The 23,904-nt window shown below is 31.8% G+C and overlaps 2 protein-coding genes across 2 annotated transcripts; one reads left to right on the forward strand and one right to left on the reverse strand.

Moving 5' to 3' along the window:
• Positions 1-987: 987 nt before the first annotated feature.
• On the forward strand, positions 988-1,757 carry LOC112033804 (uncharacterized). The gene is made up of 2 exons (XM_024066580.2): positions 988-1,352; positions 1,613-1,757. Exons 1-2 carry the CDS (start codon positions 988-990, stop codon positions 1,755-1,757), a joined length of 510 nt encoding a protein of 169 aa, XP_023922348.2.
• A 15,775-nt stretch (positions 1,758-17,532) lies between these two features.
• Positions 17,533-20,227, reverse strand: LOC112033902 (BAG family molecular chaperone regulator 1). The gene is made up of 5 exons (XM_024066678.2): positions 19,997-20,227; positions 19,219-19,867; positions 18,689-18,945; positions 18,421-18,567; positions 17,533-18,289 (listed from the first exon to the last, which is right to left on the reverse strand). The coding sequence occupies exons 2-5, from the start codon at positions 19,454-19,456 to the stop codon at positions 17,903-17,905; spliced, it is 1,029 nt and encodes a 342-aa protein (XP_023922446.1). The 5' UTR covers positions 19,457-19,867; positions 19,997-20,227; the 3' UTR covers positions 17,533-17,902.
• Positions 20,228-23,904: the final 3,677 nt, after the last annotated feature.

Consider the following 23,904-nt stretch of genomic DNA (forward strand, 5'->3'; position numbering starts at 1 on the left):
TGCTTCTGGACATAAAGAAACCAATCAGGTTGCACAAAGTCCCCCATGTTTAAGTAAAAGGATACTCCCATCAGTTATTTATAAGGAATTAGGGACCCAGGTTTTCCATCTTGATACCCAAGTTAATGATTGGAGAAACCCAATCATTGATTACTTAAAAAACCCAAGTGGTTGTACAAATAATGCTTTAAAACTTAAAGCTAGAAAATTTGTTTTAATGGGAGACCAAGGCGAAACTTTATGCAAAAGAGGAGTTGATGGCATCCTATTGAAATGCATTAGTGATGATGAGTCAAAGCAAATCTTAGCAGAAGTCCATGAAGGCATATGTGGTTCACACCAATCAAGCATAAAAATGAAATGGTTAATACACAGATATGGTTACTATTGGCCAAGTTTATTGAAAGATTGCATTAAATATGCACAAGGTTTTGTAGAATGCCAAAAACATGGTCCAATTCCTAGGATTCCTGCTTCAGATTTTCATGCAATAATAAAACCATGGCCCTTTAGAGGATGGGCAATGGATTTAATTGGAAAAATCAGACCAATCTCAAGAAAGAAAAATTGCTTCATAATTGTTGCAACAGACTACTTTACAAAGTGGGTTGAAAAAACCTTATAAGGAAGTGAGTGAGTTTGGTGTTATTCAATTTATAAAAGAAATGATAGTCCATAGGTTTGGAATTCCTCAATCTATAACAGTGGACAAGTGGAAAAATCTTTAATGGAACCAAGATAAAAGCCTTCACACAAGAATATGGTATTCGGATTTTGAATTCCACACCATATTATGCACAGAAAAATGGTTAAGCAGAAGCCACTATTAAGATTATTAAGAATAATTTGAGGAAAATAGTGGCTAGAATTCCTACAAGTTGGGACGATTTGTTGTCTGAAGTATTGTGGGCATATAGAACTTCAAAAAGAGTGAGCATAAACACTACCCCATATTCTTTAGTTTTTGGCCATGATGCAATTTTACCCATGGAGATTACTATGAGATCAATGAGGATTACAAGGCAAAATGAATTGACTCATTTGGATTATCAAGATACGATGTTTGCAGAACTTGATGAAATAGATGAGGCTTGTATGGCAGCTTTAGATTCTATTGTTGTACAAAAACAAAAGTATCTAAGATGTGTAACAAGAGAATTTGAGGCAAAGTCATTTGCTATTGGGGATTTACTTTGGAAAGTTATCTTGCCTATAGGAGTCAAAGATCCATATCTGGGTAAATGGTCTCCTAATTGGGATGGACCTTTCCTAATTAGTGAGGTCTTTGATGGAAACGCTTATAAGTTAATGGATATTAGTAGCGACGAGCATGCGAGATCCATTAATGGCAAGTTTCTAAAATTATATAAGCTAAGTATGAACGACTTGGCTTACTCACATAAAAAATTTTGAGATATGCATATATGTATGTTTCCAAGGGCCAAATGAAAGGTTAAAATGGGCATTAGTGATTAAAATAATAGATCACAATGCAATGAAAGTATATAGAAGAAAATTCAAAATAAGGAAGGGTTGTATACAGATATAATTTCAGAATTGAAATTGATCTAATACATTGGGAATGAACTTCCAAATACTACTAATTTGTTAGGAGAGTACCTTTCAGCAGTGACTCTCGAACAGTTTTAGCAAACCCAAAGAGCAACCACAATATGATTTTGAATGTTTTTAGTAATGCTAGCAGTAATGTTGGTGTTTGGACCGGTGTACCTAGTTCGAAGTTCTTCCCAAACTAAGTAAGTGCTCTGGAGCATGGCAGTGATCTTGGTGTGCATGATTTAAAAGATTTAGTTGCTACTTCTCAAGAGTTAATACCAGCTAAACAAGAACAAGGATGGAGTTTCCTAGCTTCATTTCTCAACTCCTGCAGTCAATTGGTCCTCTTAGGATTAACAATGAACTTGAAGATGTCTTCATTTTGTATGCACCAGCTCCCGACATCATGTTGAATTATAGTCGCGATGCCATTCAAGCCTCGATCAAGATGAATAATTTCAGAATCATGGACAACCTTTGCCAACATCAACCTGAGTTTTGAAGGACTTTTTGGATCAGGGGTTTGCAAATTGATCTGACTTAAAGCCCTAATTTTATTTTCCTTTCACCCTTTTGTTTTTCTTGTATTAACTTATGCGCAATTGGCCTAAATTTAGGCCCATCACGCACAAGGGGCATGTGTTAGGCTAAAAATAAACATTTTCACATGTGTGAGCATGTGAGTCAGTTATCCACTAAGTCAGAGTGCAATAGAAGTTACCAAAATATAAGGAGTGCAGTAACTATTTTTGTCTACTATAAATAAATATTAAAGGTATTATCAGAGACAACAACAAAAACCTGACAAACTAAATTCACATACCCGGTCAACGGAATGATAACTTCATGTTTGTAAGTGCGTTTGCCTCACATGAATTATCTAAGTATAGTTTTTGTAATTTAACTTAGGAGTTTGTGTGATTTGAATCTTTCTTATTTGTATGAACTTGAATTCTGAATTAAGATATCTACATATTGTGATTACATTGCTTGTTCCCTTATTTTTCTTAGTTGAATATTTTGTACTTTTGAAGTCCTATTAGTTTAGGTAGTGGCAGAGCCTATCAATTTGTTGCGAAGTCTTGTCTTGCAAGTAGTTCTTTCCAACATAGTTTGTATTCTCACAAACAATAATATATATATATATATATATGTGTGTGTGTGTGTGTGTGTGTGTGTCATTGGGTCAGTTTGTGCATTCAAACTTAGACCATATCCTATCCAAAAAAAAAAAAATAGAAAAGAGAGGGAAGAGACGCATAAGATTAAAAAATAATAAAGAAGTGGTAAAAATAGATAAAGTAATAAAAAAATAAAAATTTTATTGTGAGGTGTATTATAAAGTGTGATATTAAAATAGATAAAATAATGTTTTGAGTTGCTAAAAGTTATAATTTTTAGCAACTTTACTATGAATCTCTTACACTTGCAATGTAATTGTTGGGAGACACATTTGATTTCCTACAACCACTCTAAAAAATAAACCCTTGTGGCGTGATGTTGATGTCATAAAAGATTTGAATGTGTCTTTCTCATCACTAATTGGTTTTAAGGTGGAATGGCATAGCTCACGCGGTCTGACAAATGATATCAGAGTCAAGGTCATGGGTTTTGAGTCACGGGAGTGTCATTGTAGTGATGGATTGTTAGGGAGACCACAATTTGACTCCTACAACCACTCTAAAAACAGGCCCACGTGGCCTAATGTCGAATGCTATAAAAGATTTGAGTGTATCTTCATCATCACCTATTGGTTTTGGGTGAAATGACATAGCTCACGGTTTGAGAGTAATCAAAACCTATCAACGCATCTCGAATTTCCTATTTCTTCAATAATAAGTTACCANCCATATCCTATCCAAAAAAAAAAAAAGGACCTAGACCATAATTTTGGGTGGGGAGTATTACATACGGGTGGCAACGGAATAGATTGAAGTCAAATTAAGGGTGTCACATCTCCTTTTTATGGCGAGAAAAATTGGTATAAAATGGGACAAATTGGAGATATAGATGAAACAAAAAGAAAGTAAGTGTTTTGAGAATGATATTAGCATATGTACAAAAGAATAGATAATAAATAAGATATACATAAAAAAAATATTAAATATATAAACAATTAAAATTAAATCAAAACTTTATATATGTACATTTTCCGTGGGCTACGTGGGGCAGGGGTGAGCAAACTCTGTCCCCAATCTTGTCATCTCTTTAGGACAGGAAAAACCCATGTAGGCTAGGGTGAGATATGAAATTAAGTGGGTTGTGGAATTTTTGTCACCCCTAAATTTCATATCTGTGTTAAAAACGTATACACATGAGATTTTAAATTTTTAATAAAATTTAAGTGAAGATCATGTTTGACACTTTGACATCATGATAAATTATCGTTTATTCTAAAAATATTAACACAACCATTTCTTTTTTTAAGGGAATCCCTAATTACTATTGTAACAATCTATTCTACAATGCAAAAATCTTCTTTCATGTGGCTCCAATCATAAGCCCATCCAAAATATGCCCAAGTTGCATGTGGATGATGGCCTTGATGCTGTGGAACTGAAATTTGACCCAAGATATGTATCATGGTAAAAGGAAAAAAAGGACACGTAAGACGTATCTGTTTAAGGAGAATAAGGATTTTGGGCTTTGTGATGTCATGGAAGTCCATCACAAGGAGCCCAATACAGACCAGCAATCTTCAAGAACTGTCCATGTTTTAAACCCGTAAAGTCAGTGGGCCCTGCAAGAGTCTTAGGCCCAGTTCATTATTATTTTTTTAAGTTACATACACTTTTTATGAGCCCTAGCCACGTCACTCATAATCGGCAAATGATTTTTCTCAATTCCGAAAGTTCAAGATTTCCATTTTATATCATCCACCTCGAATTTCTATGGTTAGAGCATTCACAACAAGAGAGGTATAATTATATTGTCATTTTAGCAACTAAAACTCCAAAATGTGGTCCAAAGTAAAGATGATATATTTAAAATAATTGACAACTGAGCTTACTCTCTTTGGGCAGCAGAGGTTTCTCTCTTCCTTTTTTTTTTTTTTCTTTTTTTTTTTTTTTTTCTTTTGCTATGGCCGAAAATCTCTCTCATTCTTATTGTGTGCTTGGTAATTGGTTGATTTGGGTTTGGGTTTGAAATGTGGATTTTGTGGTGGTTATCAGTTTGATTTTGGGATGGGGTTTGCAATGGTGGTTGGAGGGTGGGTGGGTTTTGGTTTATGGTGGTGGATGGTGGATGGTGGCTTGGGTTTGGTTTTCCAATGGGTGGTGGCTTGGGTTTTCTAACGGTGGTTGGTGGATTGAATTTTTAAGATCAAATAGAATTGTTTCAAACTTATATCGAAATAACATTTTTTTTTGGAACTTAGACTATTTTACTTAAATCGTAACTCTTCGTTAAACGAGATTCATACCACATTTACTGATGTGAGTTTGGCTAATGTGATGTTTTAAAAATATATCTCTCTTTGGAATAGTGAAGTTTTATGTAAATAGATATGCTCCTCTCTCATTTTCCTTTAGGATCTGTTTGGTTGGAGGGGTGGAAAAGTGGAAAGATAGAAAATAGTAAGAGGATGAAAAAGAGAGAGAATAGAAAAGATTTTTTTATTTTTTTTGTTTGGTTGAGAGTGGAAAAGTGGAGAGATGAAAAAAGTGAGTTTGTATAAATTTAGTCATATATCCTTGTAAAAAATGATGACTAATTAAAACAAAAAAAGTGACAAACAACCAACAACAAAAAAGCAATCACCCAATTTATTAAAAAATAAAAATCATGTTTAAAAATATATTTCTCTTTGGAATAGTGAAATTTTATGTAATAGATTTGCTCCTCTCTCATTTTCCTTTAGGGTCTGTTTGGTTAGACGGATGGAAAAGTGGAATGATAGAAAATGGTGAGAAGATGAAAAATTTCTCATTTTTATTTGGTTGGGAGTGGAAAAGTGGAGAGATGAAAAGAGTGAGTTTGTATAAATTTACTCATATCCTTGTAAAAAATGATGACTAATTAAAAAAAAAAAAAAAAGTGATAAACAACCAACAACAAAAAAGCAATCACCCAATTTATTAAAAAATAAAAATCATGTTTAAAAATATATTTCTCTTTGGAATAGTGAAGTTTTATGTAAATAGATATGCTCCTCTCTCATTTTCCATTAGGGTCCGTTTGATTGGAGGGATGGAAAAGTGGAATGATAGAAAATAGTAGGAGGATGAAAAAGTAAGAGGATAAAAAAAAATTTTAATTTTTTTAATTTTTGTTTGGTTGGGAGTGGAAAATTGGAGAGATGAAAAAAGTGAGTTTGTATAAATTTAGTCATATATCCTTGTAAAAAATGATGACTAATTGAAACAAAAAAAGTGACAAACAACCAACAACAAAAAAGCAATCACCCAATTTATTAAAAAATAAAAATCATGTTTAAAAATATATTTCTCTTTGGAATAGTGAAGTTTTATGTAAATAGATTTGGTCCTCTCTCATTTTCCTTTAGGGTTTGTTTGGTTGGATGGGTGGAAAAGTGGAATGATAGAAAATGGTAGGAGAATGAAAAAGTGGGAGAATAGAAAATATTTTAATTTCTCTCATTTTTGTTTGGTTGGGAGTGGAAAAGTGGAGAGATAAAAACAGGGAGTTTGTATAAATTTAGTCATATATCCTTGTAAAAAATAATGACTAATTAAAACAAAAAAAAGTGACAAACAACCAACAACAAAAAAGCAATCACCCAATTTATTAAAAAATAAAAATCATGTTTAAAAATATATTTCTCTTTGGAATAGTGAAGTTTTATGTAAATAGATATGCTCCTCTCTCATTTTCCTTTAGGGTTCGTTTGGTTGGAGGGGTGGAAAAGTGGAAGGATAGAAAATAGTATGAGAATGAAAAAGTAAGAGAATAAAAGAATTTTTTTTTTTTTTATTTTGTTTGGTTGGGAGTGGAAAAGTGGAGAGATGAAAAAAGTGAGTTTGTATAAATTTACTCATATATCCTTGTAAAAAATGATGACTAATTAAAACAAAAAAAAGTGACAAACAGCCAACAACAAAAAAGCAATCACCCAATTTATTAAAAAATAAAAATCATGTTTAAAAATATATTTCTCTTTGGAATAGTTAAGTTTTATGTAAATAGATATGCTCTTCTCTTCTCTCATTTTCCTTTAGAGTCCGTTTGGTTAGAGGGGTGGAAAAGTGAAAGAATAGAAAATAGTAGGAGGATGAAAAAGTGAGAGGATAGAAAAGATTTTAATTTTTTTTTTTGTTTGGTTGAGAGTGGAAAAGTTGAGAGATGAAAAAAGTGAGTTTGTATAAATTTACTCATATATCATTGTAAAAAATGATGACTAATTAAAAGAAAAAAGTGACAAACAACCAACAACAAAAAAGCAATCACCCAATTTATTAAAAAATAAAAATCATGTTTAAAAATATATTTCTCTTTGGAATAGTGAAGTTTTATGTAAATAGATTTGCTCCTCTCTCATTTTCCTTTAGGGTTTGTTTGGTTGGACAGGTGGAAAAGTTGAATGATAGAAAATAGTAGGAGGATGAAAAAGTGGGAGGATAGAAAATATTTTAATTTCTCTCATTTTTGTTTGGTTGGGAGTGGAAAAGTGGAGAGATGAAAAAAGTGAGTTTGTATAAATTTACTTATATATCCTTGTAAAAAATGATGACTAATTAAAACAAAAAAAGTGACAAACAACCAGCAACAAAAAAGCAATCACCCAATTTATTAAAAAATAAAAATCATTTTTAAAAATATATTTCTCTTTGGAATAGTGAAGTTTTATGTAAATAGATATGCTCCTCTCTCATTTCCTTTAGGGTCCGTTTGACTGGAGGGGTGGAAAAGTGGAAGGATAAAAAATAGTAGAAGGATGAAAAAGTAAGAGGATAGAAAAGATTTTAATTTTTTTTATTTTTGTTTGGTTGGGAGTGGAAAAGTGGAGAGATGAAAAAAAGTGAGTTTGTATAAATTTACTCATATATCCTTGTAAAAAATGATAACTAATTAAAACAAAAAAAAAGTGACAAACAACTAACAACAAAAAAGCAATCACCCAATTTATTAAAAAATAAAAATCATGTTTAAAAATATATTTCTCTTTGGAATAGTGAAGTTTTATGTAAATAGATTTGCTCCTCTCTCATTTTCCTTTAGGGTTTGTTTGGTTGGACGGGTGGAAAAGTTGAATGATAGAAAATGGTGGGAGGATGAAAAAGTGGGAGGATAGAAAATATTTTAATTTCTCTCATTTTTGTTTGGTTGTGAGTGGAAAAGTGGAGGGATGAAAAAAGTGAGTTTGTATAAATTTACTCATATATCCTTGTTAAAAAATGATGATCAACTAAAACAAAAAAGTGAAAAACAACCAACCAAAAAAAAAAAATAGAAAAGAAGAAGCAATCACCCAATTTATTGAAAAATAAAAATCATGTCCCAAAAAAAAAAAAAAAAAAAAAAAAAAAAAAAAAAAAAACAAAAAAAAAAAAAAAAAAAAAAAAAAAAAAAAAAAAAAAAAAAAAAAAAAAAAAAAACAAAGAAAAAANCCAAACAAACACACCCTTAAGTCAACTAACATTTTGCACACAATGAATAAAAAAGTGTGGATACCATTAGATGTGAAACAATCAAAGTCCATTGACAAATGATTTTTCACTCCGAAAAATTAAGAATTTCATTTAATTCTTTTAAAATTATATTTTTCTGGAAATCATCCACATTTGAATTTGTATGGTTATTCTTGCAGTGTAATCAAAACCTATTTGACTATGCCGAGGCTAAGGAAAATGCCCAAATCTCATGACCCTATCAATTAAATCAGGCACTGATCGCCATCACCATTCCATAAAATCTTTTAAATATTATTCAACATTTTTTTATAACTAATATAAAGTCATAGCTATTTTTTTTTAGGAATTTTTGCTTAATAATACACTTTTTTTTTAATTATTACGTGGTAAAATAAACTTGTTTTGAAATTATTTGCGAAATAGCCTTTGGTGAACTGTAACTTTTGTCCACCTGGAATCATCTCTTGAAGACATGAGTTTGACATAAAACATGAAGCACATAAAACAATGAATGGAAAATTTTACGAATTATGATACATGTAAAAAAAAAATGTAAATTTTTGTGAGTTGAATCCTAAAGTTAATTAGCAAAGAAACACAAACAATGTTGAAAAATTTAGATCTAAGGGAGGCCCTTCCTCAGTTTGAAAATTTTTAAATCGATAGGCCAAGCCAACAATCAATGGCAACAAAGAAATAGTATGTTACCATCAAGACCTAGAAAAAACCCAACTCAAAGAATAAATCATGAAAATCTCTCTATAATATAGAACAATTCATGAGACCAAATGACTCTTTTTTCTTTTCTTTTCCTCTATTTTTTTAATAAAAATTTTATTTTCTAAAGATTTTTTTGAGAACATAGGTTAAAACTTTCTCAAAAATAACATAAAAGCAAAAACCCTGTCGAAATTTTAACTCCCTTCCCGCTTGAAAAAAATGATTAAACTAAAGCCTTCCACATTTGCATTTAAAATTCAAATTTCAAACTGATGAGTTCTCTCTCTCTCTCTCTCTCTCTCTCTCTCTCTCTCTCTCTCTCTCTCTCTCTCTCTCTCTCTCTCTCTCTCTCTCTCTCTCTCTCTCTCTCTCTCTCTCTCTCTCTCTCTCAGTAGCTTTCAAATTCAGGTACATGCAAATTCTTCAACAATCAATCGGTTTAAATAAATTCTCATATTATTCTCACCTCATTTTATTATTTTAATATTAATTTCCTGATCTCGCTCACGCTAAAATTCGTTTCAGGGGTTTATTTGTTCCTCCCTTTTTTCGCTTATTGATGTGAATCATTAGATGATATTGCGATATCATAGCATATGTTTCTATGCTTATAAAGTACTCAAAATCAAGTTGTTTTTCATATACAGCTTTATAGCTTTGTATTGGATGTAAGGCGGTAAATAAATCAACCTATTTGTGAATGGCTTGAGCTTGGCTCAAAAAAAAGTTTGTTTGTATTTGTTTATTTAGCACGAGACTCGATTTAAGTATATATAATATTATATCTTTGTAGGTGTACTTGTATAAAAATATATTTATATAAACCTAATAATATAAACAAAGCTTTTGTAGTAAAAAGGGGTTAAAATTTTTCGTCATAGTTTTATTTATATACTGAAAATGAATTAGTTAATCAAGTAACTTGTGAATATTTAATATTATTTGATGATAAGCTTGATTTTGACTTCTGTTTAGAATCAAATTGAATAAATAAGTCTAGACTTTTAATATTTAGTTCAGCTTAGCTCGCTCATTCACAACTGGATCATGCACCATTGTAGCGACTAGTGAGGCAGTCATGCACCATTACTCAACCTCCTAAAGAGAACATGCTTTTGAAACCTCTATTTATAAAGAGGAAATTCTCTGGTAATTTTGCTTTTCACCTAGAAAATTTGAGATGCTTTTGTGAGAAACATAATTTGTACGCAACTTTCTTATAAAGATAATTAGTGGCATATATCTTCTCTCTTCCTCTTTGGTCAAATCATTCTTTTAATTAGAATTTATGTTAGAATTGTGTGATTAAATAATTAAATTTACCACATCTCAATAGTTTAAACTTTTGGAACAATCAATTATTAATAATTTGTTCATTAAAGCCATGCCTTGGCATTGAGTTGGTTTTTTTTTTTTTTTATTAAAAAAAAAAAAAGAAAAAAAAAAGAAGGTATCTCATAAGCAACAAAAATGAGGATTATAAGGAGACCTTCATTAGTCTCTGAAATTTTTTGATATAAGCATGCTTGTATTTTAATTATCTATGCTAGGAAATCACAACCGGTTCACATCATGCGGGGAATGAAATGCTCTGTAGAATCATAATTGTTGTTTCTGAAAGTGTCAAACCAATATTCTCTGATGAGGGTACCTAGTAAAAACCCATTTGTATTTTGTTCTCAAAATTATCATAGACAAGTAATTATGTGGTCACTTAGCCATCACCTTAGTGATTAATACCTTTTTTTTTTTCTAAACCTTTTTTTAGAAGTGCTATGTCCACAATATTTTCACAACAAATCATAAATAGTAGTTTTAATTTAAATCCACAACTTAAATGACTTTTTTACCCACCTATAATAACCAATTACAACTTACCATTTAAGATTTGTTGTAAAAATTTTGTAGATATAGTTTTTTTTTTTTTCTTTTTTTGGGCTAAAGGCCTTGTTTACTATCACGAAGAAGGTTTTATGATCTAATTTCCAGGGCATGTAGGAGGAGCTTATGTATAAAAAAAATTTAATAAACTTTCAGGAGTTGTCAACTTCATCAATTTGACTGTAGTGCTTGGATATAGTTCTCTGTATTTTATGTTAAAGCTAATAGTGATTTGTGGAGAGTCTGGAGAGTGGGGACAAATCAGAAGGTTTTAAAGTCTCAATTATGCTGACAATACTAATCCACGTAGGTGCAAATTGATTTTCTATCAATAATTGCAACATTCTGTCGGTAGTGTTTTCTGCATTAAATGCACCAAAAGTTACATTCACATCAGCCAACCAGCTTATACAAGCTGCAATAACATGAAGGTTCTCCTTTTCCATCAGGTTGACTGGCATGAGCTTGAGACACTGTGGTCTGTGGTTAGCAATTTACTTCTTTGTTTCTCAAATATGGAACATTTATTTTCTGCGAAAAGTTGGTGGTTTGAAATTATGAAGAAAAAAAAAAAAAAAAACATTTGAATTATAAATTTGGATTTTGATGACTCTGTCCAGGAGTGACTTTTAAACTAAAATCTCCAATCTTCCAGCAAAAATGCCATCCAGGCAAGACTCCATTGCCACTAATAAAGCCCTCAACTTTTATACAGGAAAATTTTCTTATGTTTCTCCTTTTTTCTTTTATAACTTAGATAAAACTAAAAGTAATGAGTCTGAAGATTTTTCATCATATTTTGTATAAGTTGCTGTCCAATCCTTTCCCATTTCTTATGCTTTTCTTTATCATTATTATTCATTTTATGTATGGAATATCAATGATTTCATTGTATTCTTTGCTTGTCTGACTTGTTCTTTAACCTTGATGGCTTGATGGGATCCCACCACCCGACACTCTGATGAGGACACGACAGTTGATGTGCCGAAACCCAAATTATTTTGGTGACAAAGGTCAAAATCATTGAAAACTTAATAATCTTGCCAATGTCAAGTTTTATGATAATAACTCGTTTTTTTCTTTGTAAAGGTGTCGTGATTTTTCTTGTCAGCTTACAAGTGCTTTTAGTTTGATAGCAGGAATACCTTTTGTTGAGTTGCCGACTAATATATTATTAAGTGTCCTATTCCTTTACTTGGTGCAATTGTTATTGACATTCACCTTTGTTCTTTCACTTTAATATCCCTAATAAAAGCTATATCTAGAATACTGTTAAAGCATGATTCCCATATAATCAATTGTAGTTTAATGAAAACATGTGCTTTACTATGATATATTCTAACAATAGAATTCAGCAGTGATGAGTGATCCCTTCCCTAAGTGCTTATTGGATGGATTTATAGTAATAGGATGCATTTTCTTTGTAATTGTTAAGTTGTGTTCTCAGATTTTGATTATTGTGGTTGAGATTGTCATTTTTATTGCATAGAAGATCATGAAATTTTGCTTGTATTTATAATTTAATGTCATATATTTTATTTAGGGTTATGTTAACGAGTAGGGGTGGCAAATGGGCAGGTTGGGTCATAAATGGGTTGGGTCATAAATGGGTTGGGTGTGTAATTACCCATTTATCCATTTATGACCCGTTTATATATAAATTAATTATCCATTACCAACCCAACCCATTTAATTAGTAACCCACCCATTTAACCCAATATGACCCAAATACCTCTAAAACTACTTGAATACCCTATTGACCTCCAAAATTACCAAAAAACCCTTAAATACCTAAAATGATACAAATACTCCCTACACTTTCAAAATTACCAATATACCCTTGGACATCCAAAATTATCCCCAAAATCTTTAAAATGAACAAAATACCCATGAAACCTCTAAAATGACCAAAATACCCCTGATATCTCTAAAATCACCATACATGCTTAAAAACCACTAAAATGACCAAAATATCTCCAAAATCTCTAAAATGACCAAAATACCCCCAAAAACCCAAAAAATGACCAAAATACCCCCGAAACCTAAAAATTACCAAAATACCCCCAAAACCTAAAAATTACCAAAATACCCCCAAAACCCAAAAAATGACCAAAATACCCCAAAAACCTAAAAATGACCAAAATAACCCCCAAAACCTAAAAAATGACCAAAATACACCCGAAACCTAAAAAAATTACCAAAATACCTTGAAACCTAAAAAATTATTGAAATACCCCCAAAACCTAAAAAATGACCAAAATAACCCCCAAAACCTAAAAAATGACCAAAATACACCCGAAACCTAAAAAAATTACCAAAATACCTTGAAACCTAAAAAATTATTGAAATACCCCCAAAACCTAAAAAATGACCAAAATAACCCCAAAACCCAAAAAATGACCAAAATACCCCCGAAATCTGAAAATGACCAAAATACCCCTAAAACCCAAAAAATGACCAAAATACCCAAAAAACCTAAAAATGACCAAAATACCCCCCAAAACCTAAAAAACGACCAAAATACTCCTGAAACCTATAAAAATTAACAAAATACCTTGAAATCTAAAAAATTATCGAAATACCCCCAAAACCTAAAAAATGACCAAAATAACCCCAAAACCCAAAAAATGATCAAAATACCCCTGAAACTCAAAAAATGACCAAAATACTTCCAAAACCCAAAAATGACCAAAGTATCCCCCAAAACCCAAAAAATGACCAAAATATCCCCAAAACTCAAAAAATGACCAAAATACCCTCGAAACGTAAAAATGACCAAAATGCCTCTGAAACCTAAAACTGACCAAAATAACCCCCAAAACCCAAAAAATGATCAAAATACCCCCGAAACTCAAAAAATACGAAAATACCCCCGAAACCCAAGAAATGACCAAAATACCCTCAAAATCTAAAAATGACCAAAATACCCCCGAAACCTAAAAAATTACCAAAATACTTCTGAACCCTAGAAATTTACTGAAATAACCCAAAAATCTAAAAATTATTGAAATAACCCTAAAACTAAAAGATGACGTAAATGCCCTCGTAACCTAAAAAATGACTAAAATACCCTTAGAATCTAAAAGATGATCAAAACAACCCCGAAACCTAAACAATTACCAAAATTCCCTCGAAATCTAAAAAATTACTGAAATTCCCTCGAAACCTATAAAATGACCGAAAGACTCTTAGAACCTTTAATTTGTCAAAAATATTCTCGAAACATCCAAAATACCCTAAACCTCTATTTTGGTAATTTTAGATGTTTCTGGTGTATTTTGGTCATCTTACATGTTTAGCGGTATTTTGGTCATAATTTGGGTTTCAAGGGTTTTTATTGATCATTTTTTTTAGGTGTTGGGCTTATTTTGGTCATTTTTTAGGTTTTTGGGGTATTTCGATAATTTTTTAGGTTTCAAGGTATTTTTGTAATTTTTTTAGGTTTCGTGGGTATTTCAGTTATTTTTTAGGTTTTGGAGGTATTTTGGTCATTTTTTAGGTTTAGGGAGTATTTTGGTAATTTTTTAGGTTTAGGGTGTATTTTGGTAATTGTTAGGTTTAGGGAGTATTTCGATCATTTTTTTAGGTTTTTGGGGTATTTTGGTCATTGTTTTAGGTTTTGAGGTTATTTATTCATTTTTTAGGTCTTGATGTATTTCAATCATTTTTTAGGTTTCAAGGTATTTTGGTAATTTTTTAGGTTTCAGGGGTATTTAAGTCATTTTTTTAGGTTTAGAGAGTATTTTGGTAATTTTTTAGGTTTAGGGTGTATTTTGGTAATTCTTAGGTTTCGAGTGTATTTCGGTCATTTTTTATGTTTTTGGGGTATTTTGGTCATTTTTTAGGTTTCAGGGGGGGTATTTTAGTCCTTTTTTAGGTTTCAGGGTATTTCGGTCATCTTTTAAGTTTAGGGGGTATTTTGGTAATTTTATGGGTTTTGGAGGTATTCAATCATTATTTAGGTTACGCAGTAATTTGGTAATTTTTTCAGGTTTCGGAGATATTTTAGTCATTTTATAGGTTTCAGAGGTATTTTGGTCATTTTTTCGGTTTCGGGGGTATTTTGGTCATTTTTTGGGTTTTGGAGGTATTTTGGTAATTTTTTGGATTTTGGGGGTATTTTGGTCATTTTAAGGTTTTGGGGGTATTTTGGTAATTTTTTGGATTTTGGGGGTATTTTGGTCATTTTAAGGTTTTGGGGGTATTTTGGTCATTTTTTTGAGTTTCAGAGATATTTTGGTCATTTTTTGGGTTTTGGGGGTATTTTGGTAATTTTTAGGTTTTAGGGGTATTTTGTTTATTTTTTAGGTTTTGAGTGTATTTTGGTCATTTTTTCAGTTTCAGGGTTATTTTGGTCATTTTTGGGTTTTTAGGATATTTTGGTCATTTTTAGGTTTCGGAGGTATTTTGGTCATTTTTTGGTAATTTTTAGGGTTTTGGGGTATTTTGGTAATTTTTAGGTTTTGGAAGGTATTTCGGTCATTTTTTGGGTTTTAGAGATATTTTGGTCATTTTTTGGGTTTTGGAGGTATTTTGGTAATTTTTAGGTTTTGAGGGTATTTTGGTCATTTTTTGGGTTTTGAGGGTATTTTGGTCATATTTAGGTTTCGGGGGTATTTTGGTCATTTTTTGGGTTTTGAGAGTATTTTGGTCATTTCTAGATTTTGGGGATATTTTGTTCATTTTTTAGATTTTGAGGGTATTTTGGTCATTTGTTGGGTTTTGGGGGTATTTTGGTCGTTTTTTGGGTTTTAGGGGGTATTTTGGTAATTTTTAGGTTTTTGGGGTATTTTGGTCATTTTTTAGGTTTTGGGGGATATTTTGGTAATTTTCTAGATTTTGGGGGTATTTTGGTCTTTTATAAGGTTTCAGGGGTATTTTGGTCATTTTATAGAAATTTAGATTTTATATTGTTTATTTAAATTTTAGATGGGTTTAGTGGGTATTAGTGGATTTATCCATTTAGACCCATCTAATTAAATAACCAAATGGGTCTTTACCCATTTAACCCAAATATTAAATGGGTTGGGTTAAGACTTATCCAAATAAGGTGGGTAATGGGTGGGTTCATGGATATGGGTAAAAATTGCCACCCCTATTAACGAGTGCCGTAGGGCATTGGTTAACAATCCAATTAAAGAAAGTTTTTATGAGAAAAGAAAAAAAAAATTAATATTTTGACAACTTTTTTTATTTCTCATAAAAGTGATATCAAAACTTTCTTAAAATGGATTCTTAACCAATACCCAAACGACACTCGTTAACATTTTCCTTTTATTTATCATCGGTTTTAAATTCAGAAAAAGATGAGTGTAAAATTTATGACCACTTATTTTTAGACCTCGAAAGTCAATGTAATGGTTTTGGAGTCATTGGAAATTGTACCCTAGTAATATGTTTGCTAAAAATGGGTAAAACAGAAAATTGTACTCTCTTTAGATATGGAGAATAAAGCACAATATTGAATTTTTTTTTTTTGGCTGAAAATATTGAAATATTCAAAATGACAAGATGGTTCATTGCCTTATAAAATTGAGTTGTGCTAAGATCATAAAAAAATTACACAATTTTGTACCACAACTCGCCATGTGTCAAGTTGTGACTAGTGAAGGTGTGACGAGTTGTAACTGGAGACACACTTTCACTCGTCACAACGCACCACGTGACTAGTTATAACACAAAATTGTGTCATTTTCGATGGTCCTAGCATTTTCCTATAGAATTTGTTTTAATTTCATGATATTGCCTAAATGCATGTTTAATCATAAGTTCAGAATGATAATTGGTTGCTTTATTTGCCACTTAAAGAAAAGGAACCTATAAAGCGTCTACTCAGTCACCTAATCTTTGCCTCTGCTTTCCCGTGCACTAGCCTTTTAAGTTATCCCACGGCACTGTTTGGTTCTATTTGAAATATCTCATGCATTTTTTTTCCCATTCTGATAAGGCATCTGATGCTTTTATTTTAATTTAAGATATCATTAAATAAAAATTATAGTAATAACAAATAACACAGTTTTTAGGTAAAGGAATCTTTAGGAAAGTGTGGTTTATGCATGGCTTTGGGTAGCAATCTATCATGGTAAGTTATCCAAGGCAAGTTGGACCAAGGTTTGATACTGATATGCTAAGTTTTACTTTTGCAATAATTTTACAACAAATCTTAAGTAAGAAGTTGTTACTGGTTCTAATTTGAACCAATCTGTGCTTAAAATTTGTTTCACTTAAAATTTGTTTTAAGTGAAACAACTGCCATGTTCTGAACATGGCAGTTGTCATTGCTAATATCATTATCAGTTGCTATCCTTATCTTATAGCTGTTAGCAAGATCGAATATTCTCGTTCTTCCATCTTCAATGTGGCCTTGGCCATTCTGTGTAGTGATTATTATAGCCTCCAACCTTGGTTGAAGTAAAAAGGAGATGTGGTTTCTGAATTCGGAATCATTTGAAGTAATAATCATATTCCAAAACATATTTCCTTCTAATTTGTTAAAGTTATCTTCTGTGATCATTTCATCCACTCCACCATAGTTAGACTTGTCTTCCTATCATTGGCAGCTTTGTCACTTCATTGCCTAAATCTAGCCTTTATCTACACCGTCTTTTTGTCAGTTTGTAGCCTCTACAGGAAGCAAGGTATAAAGACTAATAATTTTTCATCAACCACCACTGTTTGATTCTTTTTTCCTCTCTCTCTTTTATATTTTTTTTTCCGATGGGAATTTCCACTCGATTTAGAAACAGAGAACCAAGGGCCAAAGCTAATAATCAGAGAGAGGTGGGAGAGAGAGATAATCAACATTGTCAAAACGAGATTACAGGATTTCAAAATACACCTCTCCTTCATCTGAAAAGCCTAATAACCTAACTCTCTCAGGTACAAATCTACATGTGATAGATGTCTTTATGAACATCAGAAACAGAACCATACAACTGTTATATGAACCGAAGAACAGAATAAGAGAACAATAAATCTGTTATAATCACTATGGTACTGACCCCATTTATTTTCTGATGAACCAAATAACAGACTAAAGGGGGTGCTCAACAAAATCTAGATACAGAAAAGAATGAAGAAAGGATAACAAACCAAGTAAAAGACAAGCCCAAATCACATCCACACAAACAAACAAATAAGTGGTGTATGGCTTACTCGAAGAATTCCCAATTGAACTTAGGTTGGACTGAGTTATTGGGGGCTGAGGCAGGTGTGGATGAAGAGACTGGAATTAATGCAGGGGTAGAATCAAATGTCTCCCATTTGGTTGTAACAACTACCCCTGATGTCGAATGCCTTGCTTGCTGCTGTTGTGCCTGCTGATGCACTGGCAAATGCCCAATTGAATGCCTTGGTTGCTGCTCTAGAATTGGTGTTAGTCTTTGCCCATTGGAATGCTCGTGGATCGGCGCGAGTCTGTGCCCATTTGATTGCCTCTGATGATTCTGAATTGGTTTTTGAACTCCATTGCTGGTGGCCATGGAGTTTTTAACCTTCAACATATCTAGAGTTTCAACATACTTTTGCACTCTTTTCACCTTCAAAATGAGACATAATCATCAGGAGAAATCAAAATCAATGCGTGACTCTAATTTTTTGTATGCAAATTTTAATGAGCAGTTCAAGAACCAAATAAACAAAGTTCACACATCACAGAACTACAACATACCTGCATTTTTCTTTGCAATTTCACATCTCCATCAGCCATAATTCCATCTAATTTAAGCAACTGATTCATCAATAGCTCAGTCAGAGCAAGCACATCGGTTTCCACAACTTTTCCACCTTTATTAATTATAGTTTCCAAAGCCGACACCTACCCAATTCCCAAACAAAGATCAAATTCCAAGAAATTATAAAACTACACACTTCCGTGGTTCCATTTTCAAATTCATATATAGTACTGGAAGGAAGGAAACTCTTCTCTCATACAATACCTGTCCAGCAAGTCTATCAACCTCCAAGCTGATTTCTGAGATAGATTTTGATGCCTTTTCCATTTTCGCATTTCGTCTCATCTCGAGGTATCGTTTTTCTTGACTAATAGGGTCCTCCATGACCACAATCTTCGATCGGTCCTTCACCCCAGCCATGTCTAGGAACGCATTTGAATCCCTCTCTTTATCTTTGTATAGCAGCTTTTGATCTTGATGGTGTAACCCTGTTGGCCCGGACAACATTTTCTTCAACTCTCCTACAAGAAAGTAAATAACACAAAGACCAAATATATATAATCAATCAATAACTTGACATGTTCATTCGATTTCAATTCCTCAATCAAAATGTTGAAAAAAAAAAAGTGACATTAAAGAAGCACAAAAAGCAATAGGATTGAATTTAAATGGCTCATTCAATTCCATCCTAATATTAATATAATATAATACTACTACTAATAATAATTATGACATTAAAAGTTAACAAAGAGTTGAGAGAGAGAGAGAGAGAGAGAGAGAGTTGAATACTGTACCAAATGTAGCTTGAGAACTAATATTGATTTCATGGTAGATTGACCCGTATTTAACCCTAACTCTAATTGTCGGTGCCGGAACCGAGTTTCGATCAGACTCCGAGGTTCGTTTTTGAACCAACATTCCTCCTGGCCTTAGCTCCCACTCATTAGCTGCGCCTCCTGGCTCAGCTCCACCACCAGCGGAGCTACCATTCATTGGTCCAAGTCCTGTGGTCTTAGTCTTCATTCTCATCATCTTCAACTAGTTTGCAAAAGAATCTATATATATGTACGGAGCTGGGGAAAAAAAAAATCAAAGAGGCTCTAGATCTCCGTGAACTTTGATTCTTTGCGATCTGTATCGAAAATCAGAGATACCCAATTGAGACAAAGGTTGTTAGACCCCGTTTTAGGAACCTCTGACCCCAGCATTACACGAGTCCAATATCAACAGCGAACACTTGTGGAGAGGGAGAGAGAGAGAGAAAGATCACAAATTTACTAAAGTCTCTCACAAAGACAGAAACTTCAACTTTTCTGGGCAGAATCAATTGCGTCTTATGTAAGTAAAAAATCGAACCCAACAAACTTACTCTTCAAGAAAAATCACCACGCAAAGATCACTTGTCTGGCCAAAAGAACTGGTTGTGACCCAAAAATATAGAACCTGCCAAAGCTCAAAAGAATAGATCTCTTCAGCAAAGAAAAATGTAAGTCAACTAGCTCTAAAATTTTCTTGGGAAATTTTTGTTTTTTCCTTAAGAAAACCAAAAAAAATAACCCAAGGATCTTAAACCTGTGAAAATTTTTCCAAGACTGTCAAGGAAAAATCAATGTGAAATGAAAATCCCCCAAACAAGCAGAATTTCAATGTATGATAATTTTTCTTTCTCTCTCTCTCTCTCTTCTAGTTCTGGAAAACTCGAGGAAGAAGAGAAAGAAAGAGGAAAAAAAAGATAAAAAGAAAAATGAATATTAAACCGAGTGGCCAGCTAACTAAGCTGTTGCTTGTGACCTCAATATATAAATATATATATATATATATATAAGGAAGAATAATTATTTGTAAATTATTGGCACATTAAAAAAATACATTTAAAAAAAAAATAAAAAATAAAAAACAAAGGGAAAGAAGCTACGAAAGCCGCCAAAGCTTGTGTTCAAAGGTTAAAAAACAGAAGAGGAAACTTGGGTGTCTCACCAAACTAGGGGAGAGAGTACAAAATAGCTTGCCGAGTTTATTAAAAAGTAAATGGGTCTGCCAATATATTGTTGACACGTGTCAGATGAAAGGGTATTTTTGGGAATTAAAATGCAACCCAATCATTGCCTTGTTAAGTATTATTATTTATGGAGACGTGGCTGGTTAAGGTAATCAAAGTGAGGGTGTTATCTATGTGGCAGTTTGTATAGTTAAAGCTGTAGTTTAACTTAACAGTGAGTTAAGCCTTTAGCCTCCCTCCCTAATTAACCACCATTTTTACATGGCTTAAAGAAAAAAAAGAAAAATGCTTCTCTTTTTTTCTTTTGGGTTATGGCCCACATGTTACTCTTTTAACTTTCACTACCCTTAAAGGTAGCACGTGTGTCACTTCCTCTTTTTTCTTTTTCTTTTTTTTTTTTATAAATATTTTAATAGTTAGGTATTCACATTGAAACTGTTAAAAATTTAGGACATATATGGTAAAAAAAAATTTAATAATGTTGTATAAGTATTATAAAAATACGTGTATTATTGTTTAAATAACGAAAATTATTATTTAAACAATAGTTCCAAACAGGTAATTTTTAACAATTTAAAAAGTTACTTTATCAATTTTACTACTGTGGGGGGAGAAAAACCCAGCCCAACTTATTGGGTCCAAGGCCCTGAATGAGGAACACTCTTCATCCGAGGAGATGGGGCCTTCAGTCGGATGCCCACGCCAATGGGGGATGCCTGGAGATGAGCACGTATACCATCCGAGGAGATGCTCATATGTCCGAGTAGTCATGCGTCCTCGGATCCGAAGAGGTTTGATCAAACACGAGTATGTGAGGTTCAACTGATCTATTTGACAAGTGTCAAGAGAGAGAGGAACCTCGGACACACATAAAGATAACGGCAACAGAGAAATATCAAGGAGGCATACTCCAACCACCACATTTAATGCACTGCACCTAACTTCCTGGCCGCATTTATGTGGATAGGACCCCTGAACAGTGCTTTCTCAGCTACCGCCACTCACATAAGGCTAAAAGTGGGGTGATGGGTATTTATATTTCAAATACGAAAGTTTGATTATTGTGCCTTTGAACTCAAGTTGTACTGTTTAGTTCTCCAAGGACATCTTACCAGGAAATTATTCTCCTTAAAAATTTCCTAATTAATAAAATATTATATAATATTATTTTTCTATTTTGTATTTAACAAGTTTAGTAACATTCTTCACAATTTTTTTATTTATTTATAATTATTGATATGATTTGTTATAATTTTGTTTTTATTAAATAATATGACAATGATATCATATCATTATTATTACTCATAAAGGGTCTAATTAATGCATACCTGAATAGCATATATTAATCATTCCCCAAAAAAAAAAAAAAAAAAAAAACATTCATTTTAAGAAACTGTTTAAGAAAATTTTAAAAAATTATCAAAAAAAATTAATCATTTTTTAAATTTTTTTATTAAAAATTTTCTAAAATAATTTAAACCCATAAAAATAATATAAACCAGTCATATCATCCTCATTTCTAGAAGAACATGGCCAAAATGAGACAATTTAAACAAAAAGAAACAAAAAAGTTAGTAGAGGACTGACTAATTAACACATCACAGAACCACATCAAAATCAAAATCAAAGTTTCCATGAAAAGCAAGAATATTGAGAATAACACCAAAAAAAAAAAAAAAAGATTACGTCACACTTCTGTAAGATACACGTGGCAGCATCGATACCGTCGAAGACTCGCACCCCAAAATCTAGGTACCCTTGCCTTTTGTGAGAGACTTCTTATTATTACAAAGCCACCGACACTTACACACGTGCGGCGAGACATGAGCTTTAAGTACACGTGGCAAATTGTCGGCCGAGGATTGAACTCTTCCCACGTGGGAATCGTGTAAGGAGGTCTATATTCCCTGTATACGTAGCTCGATGTAGACGGTGCAACCTACTATGGTTGTTCCGTTGTTGTATTGGGGTTTGTTTAATTTGGATTTTATTATTTAAAATTAAAAATATTGGTGAAATTATATTAATTTAATGCATTATTTTTGGAGTGGGTTTCAGTTAACTTAATTAATAAAATCTCTAATAGTTGAATAAAAGATCTGATATTCAATCTCCGCTTACACAAAAAACTGATTGATGACTTGGTTTAATGATAAAAAATTATTATCAAAAGTAGACACTATATGTTAAAACTCTTAAAAGAAAATTGTAATTATTTTTTTAAAAATAATTTGAATATTTTTGTATTAATTTTTTTTTGTATTTTTTTTTTTATGGTAATATTTATATAAGAGTTTGAGTGTTTGGTGTGGAGGCATTTTTGAATGGGGACAAGGTACCGACCATTTGGAATACATAAAGTTAGCAAACAGGTTGATGCTTTGCTTGCCAGTGGTTTTGTGGAATTTCTGTGGGGGCTGTGGCCAAAATCTAGAGGCACGTGACATTGGCAATGCAACAAGGCCATTATTTTAATGTTTTTTCCTTTTTCTTTTATTTTTTTAATGAAATATGTTTTTTTTTTTTTTAATGTTTGTTTCAAAATCCTTAATTGGTGTAATGTATGAAAACTTTTATATATAATTTATATCAATAAAAAATAAATTAGAGAATTTTGAGAAAAGATAAACTTCATTTAATTAGAATTTATTTAATATTACACTTCTTTAATCAACATAAAGCATGCATGATAATTAAGTTTTTAATTTATTTATTTTTCATATTTTTTAAAATTTAAATGCAAATAAGAAGAAGCTTGAGTATTTTAAAAATGACTAATACTAGGTACATAAAATTTTCAACAACAATTTCACAATAAATATTAAGTGATAAGTTATTACTAGTTTTAATATAGATCCATCATTGAATTTTTTTTTTTTTTTTTTGGTCCATAAGTAGGTAATAATCAATAATAGCTTGCCACTTAAATTTATTGTGAAATTGTTATAAAAAAATTGGAGACATAGCATTTCTACTTGAAAATTGATAGGATAAAGTTATAGGAAAACTCCAAAACTTCTATTTCACAATTATGATCATTTTTATATATTATAATGAGATATGCAATACTATAAGAATGACTGCCAAAAAAAAAGGAAAATAAAATAACATAAGAGCAAGGTCATAAGTAACATCACTAAGGAACCATATTGTATTTGATGAGTAGGGTCATGATGTAATTAGTTAATAAACTAGTAGGGTCATATTGTAATTAGCTAATAAAAAAGTAGGGTCGTATTGTATGAGGGACGTTGACCGTGTTTTTTTTTTGGTGGCTAGAATAATATCGGTCTTAATAATTATGAATAAGAAATTGAGGAAACAATCAATACTCTTAGATTTTATTACCTTAAGGATTGAAGAAAACATCAATGCATCAAAAATATACCTAGGCATTATGGAGTATAATCTCTAGCTATCTCATTTAGAGATACCTTATAACTTTATATAAAAGTTTTTTTTTTTTTTTTTTTTTTTTTTT

Source organism: Quercus suber, unplaced genomic scaffold (genome assembly GCF_002906115.3).
Source record: "Quercus suber isolate HL8 unplaced genomic scaffold, Cork oak 2.0 scaffold_447, whole genome shotgun sequence".
Taxonomy (NCBI): Eukaryota; Viridiplantae; Streptophyta; class Magnoliopsida; order Fagales; family Fagaceae; genus Quercus; species Quercus suber.

Coding starts and splice junctions, on each gene's coding strand:
- LOC112033804 (XM_024066580.2), top strand. CDS start 988: ATGGAGATTACTATGAGATCAATGAGGATTACAAGGCAAAATGAATTG. Junction 1,353..1,612: donor GCGAGATCCATTAATGGCAA/GTTTCTAAAATT, acceptor CTAATTTGTTAG/GAGAGTACCTTTCAGCAGTG.
- LOC112033902 (XM_024066678.2), bottom strand. CDS start 19,456: ATGATGAGAATGAAGACTAAGACCACAGGACTTGGACCAATGAATGGT. Junction 18,568..18,688: donor TTGATAGACTTGCTGGACAG/GTATTGTATGAG, acceptor GGAATTGGGTAG/GTGTCGGCTTTGGAAACTAT. Junction 18,290..18,420: donor AATTGCAAAGAAAAATGCAG/GTATGTTGTAGT, acceptor CTCATTTTGAAG/GTGAAAAGAGTGCAAAAGTA.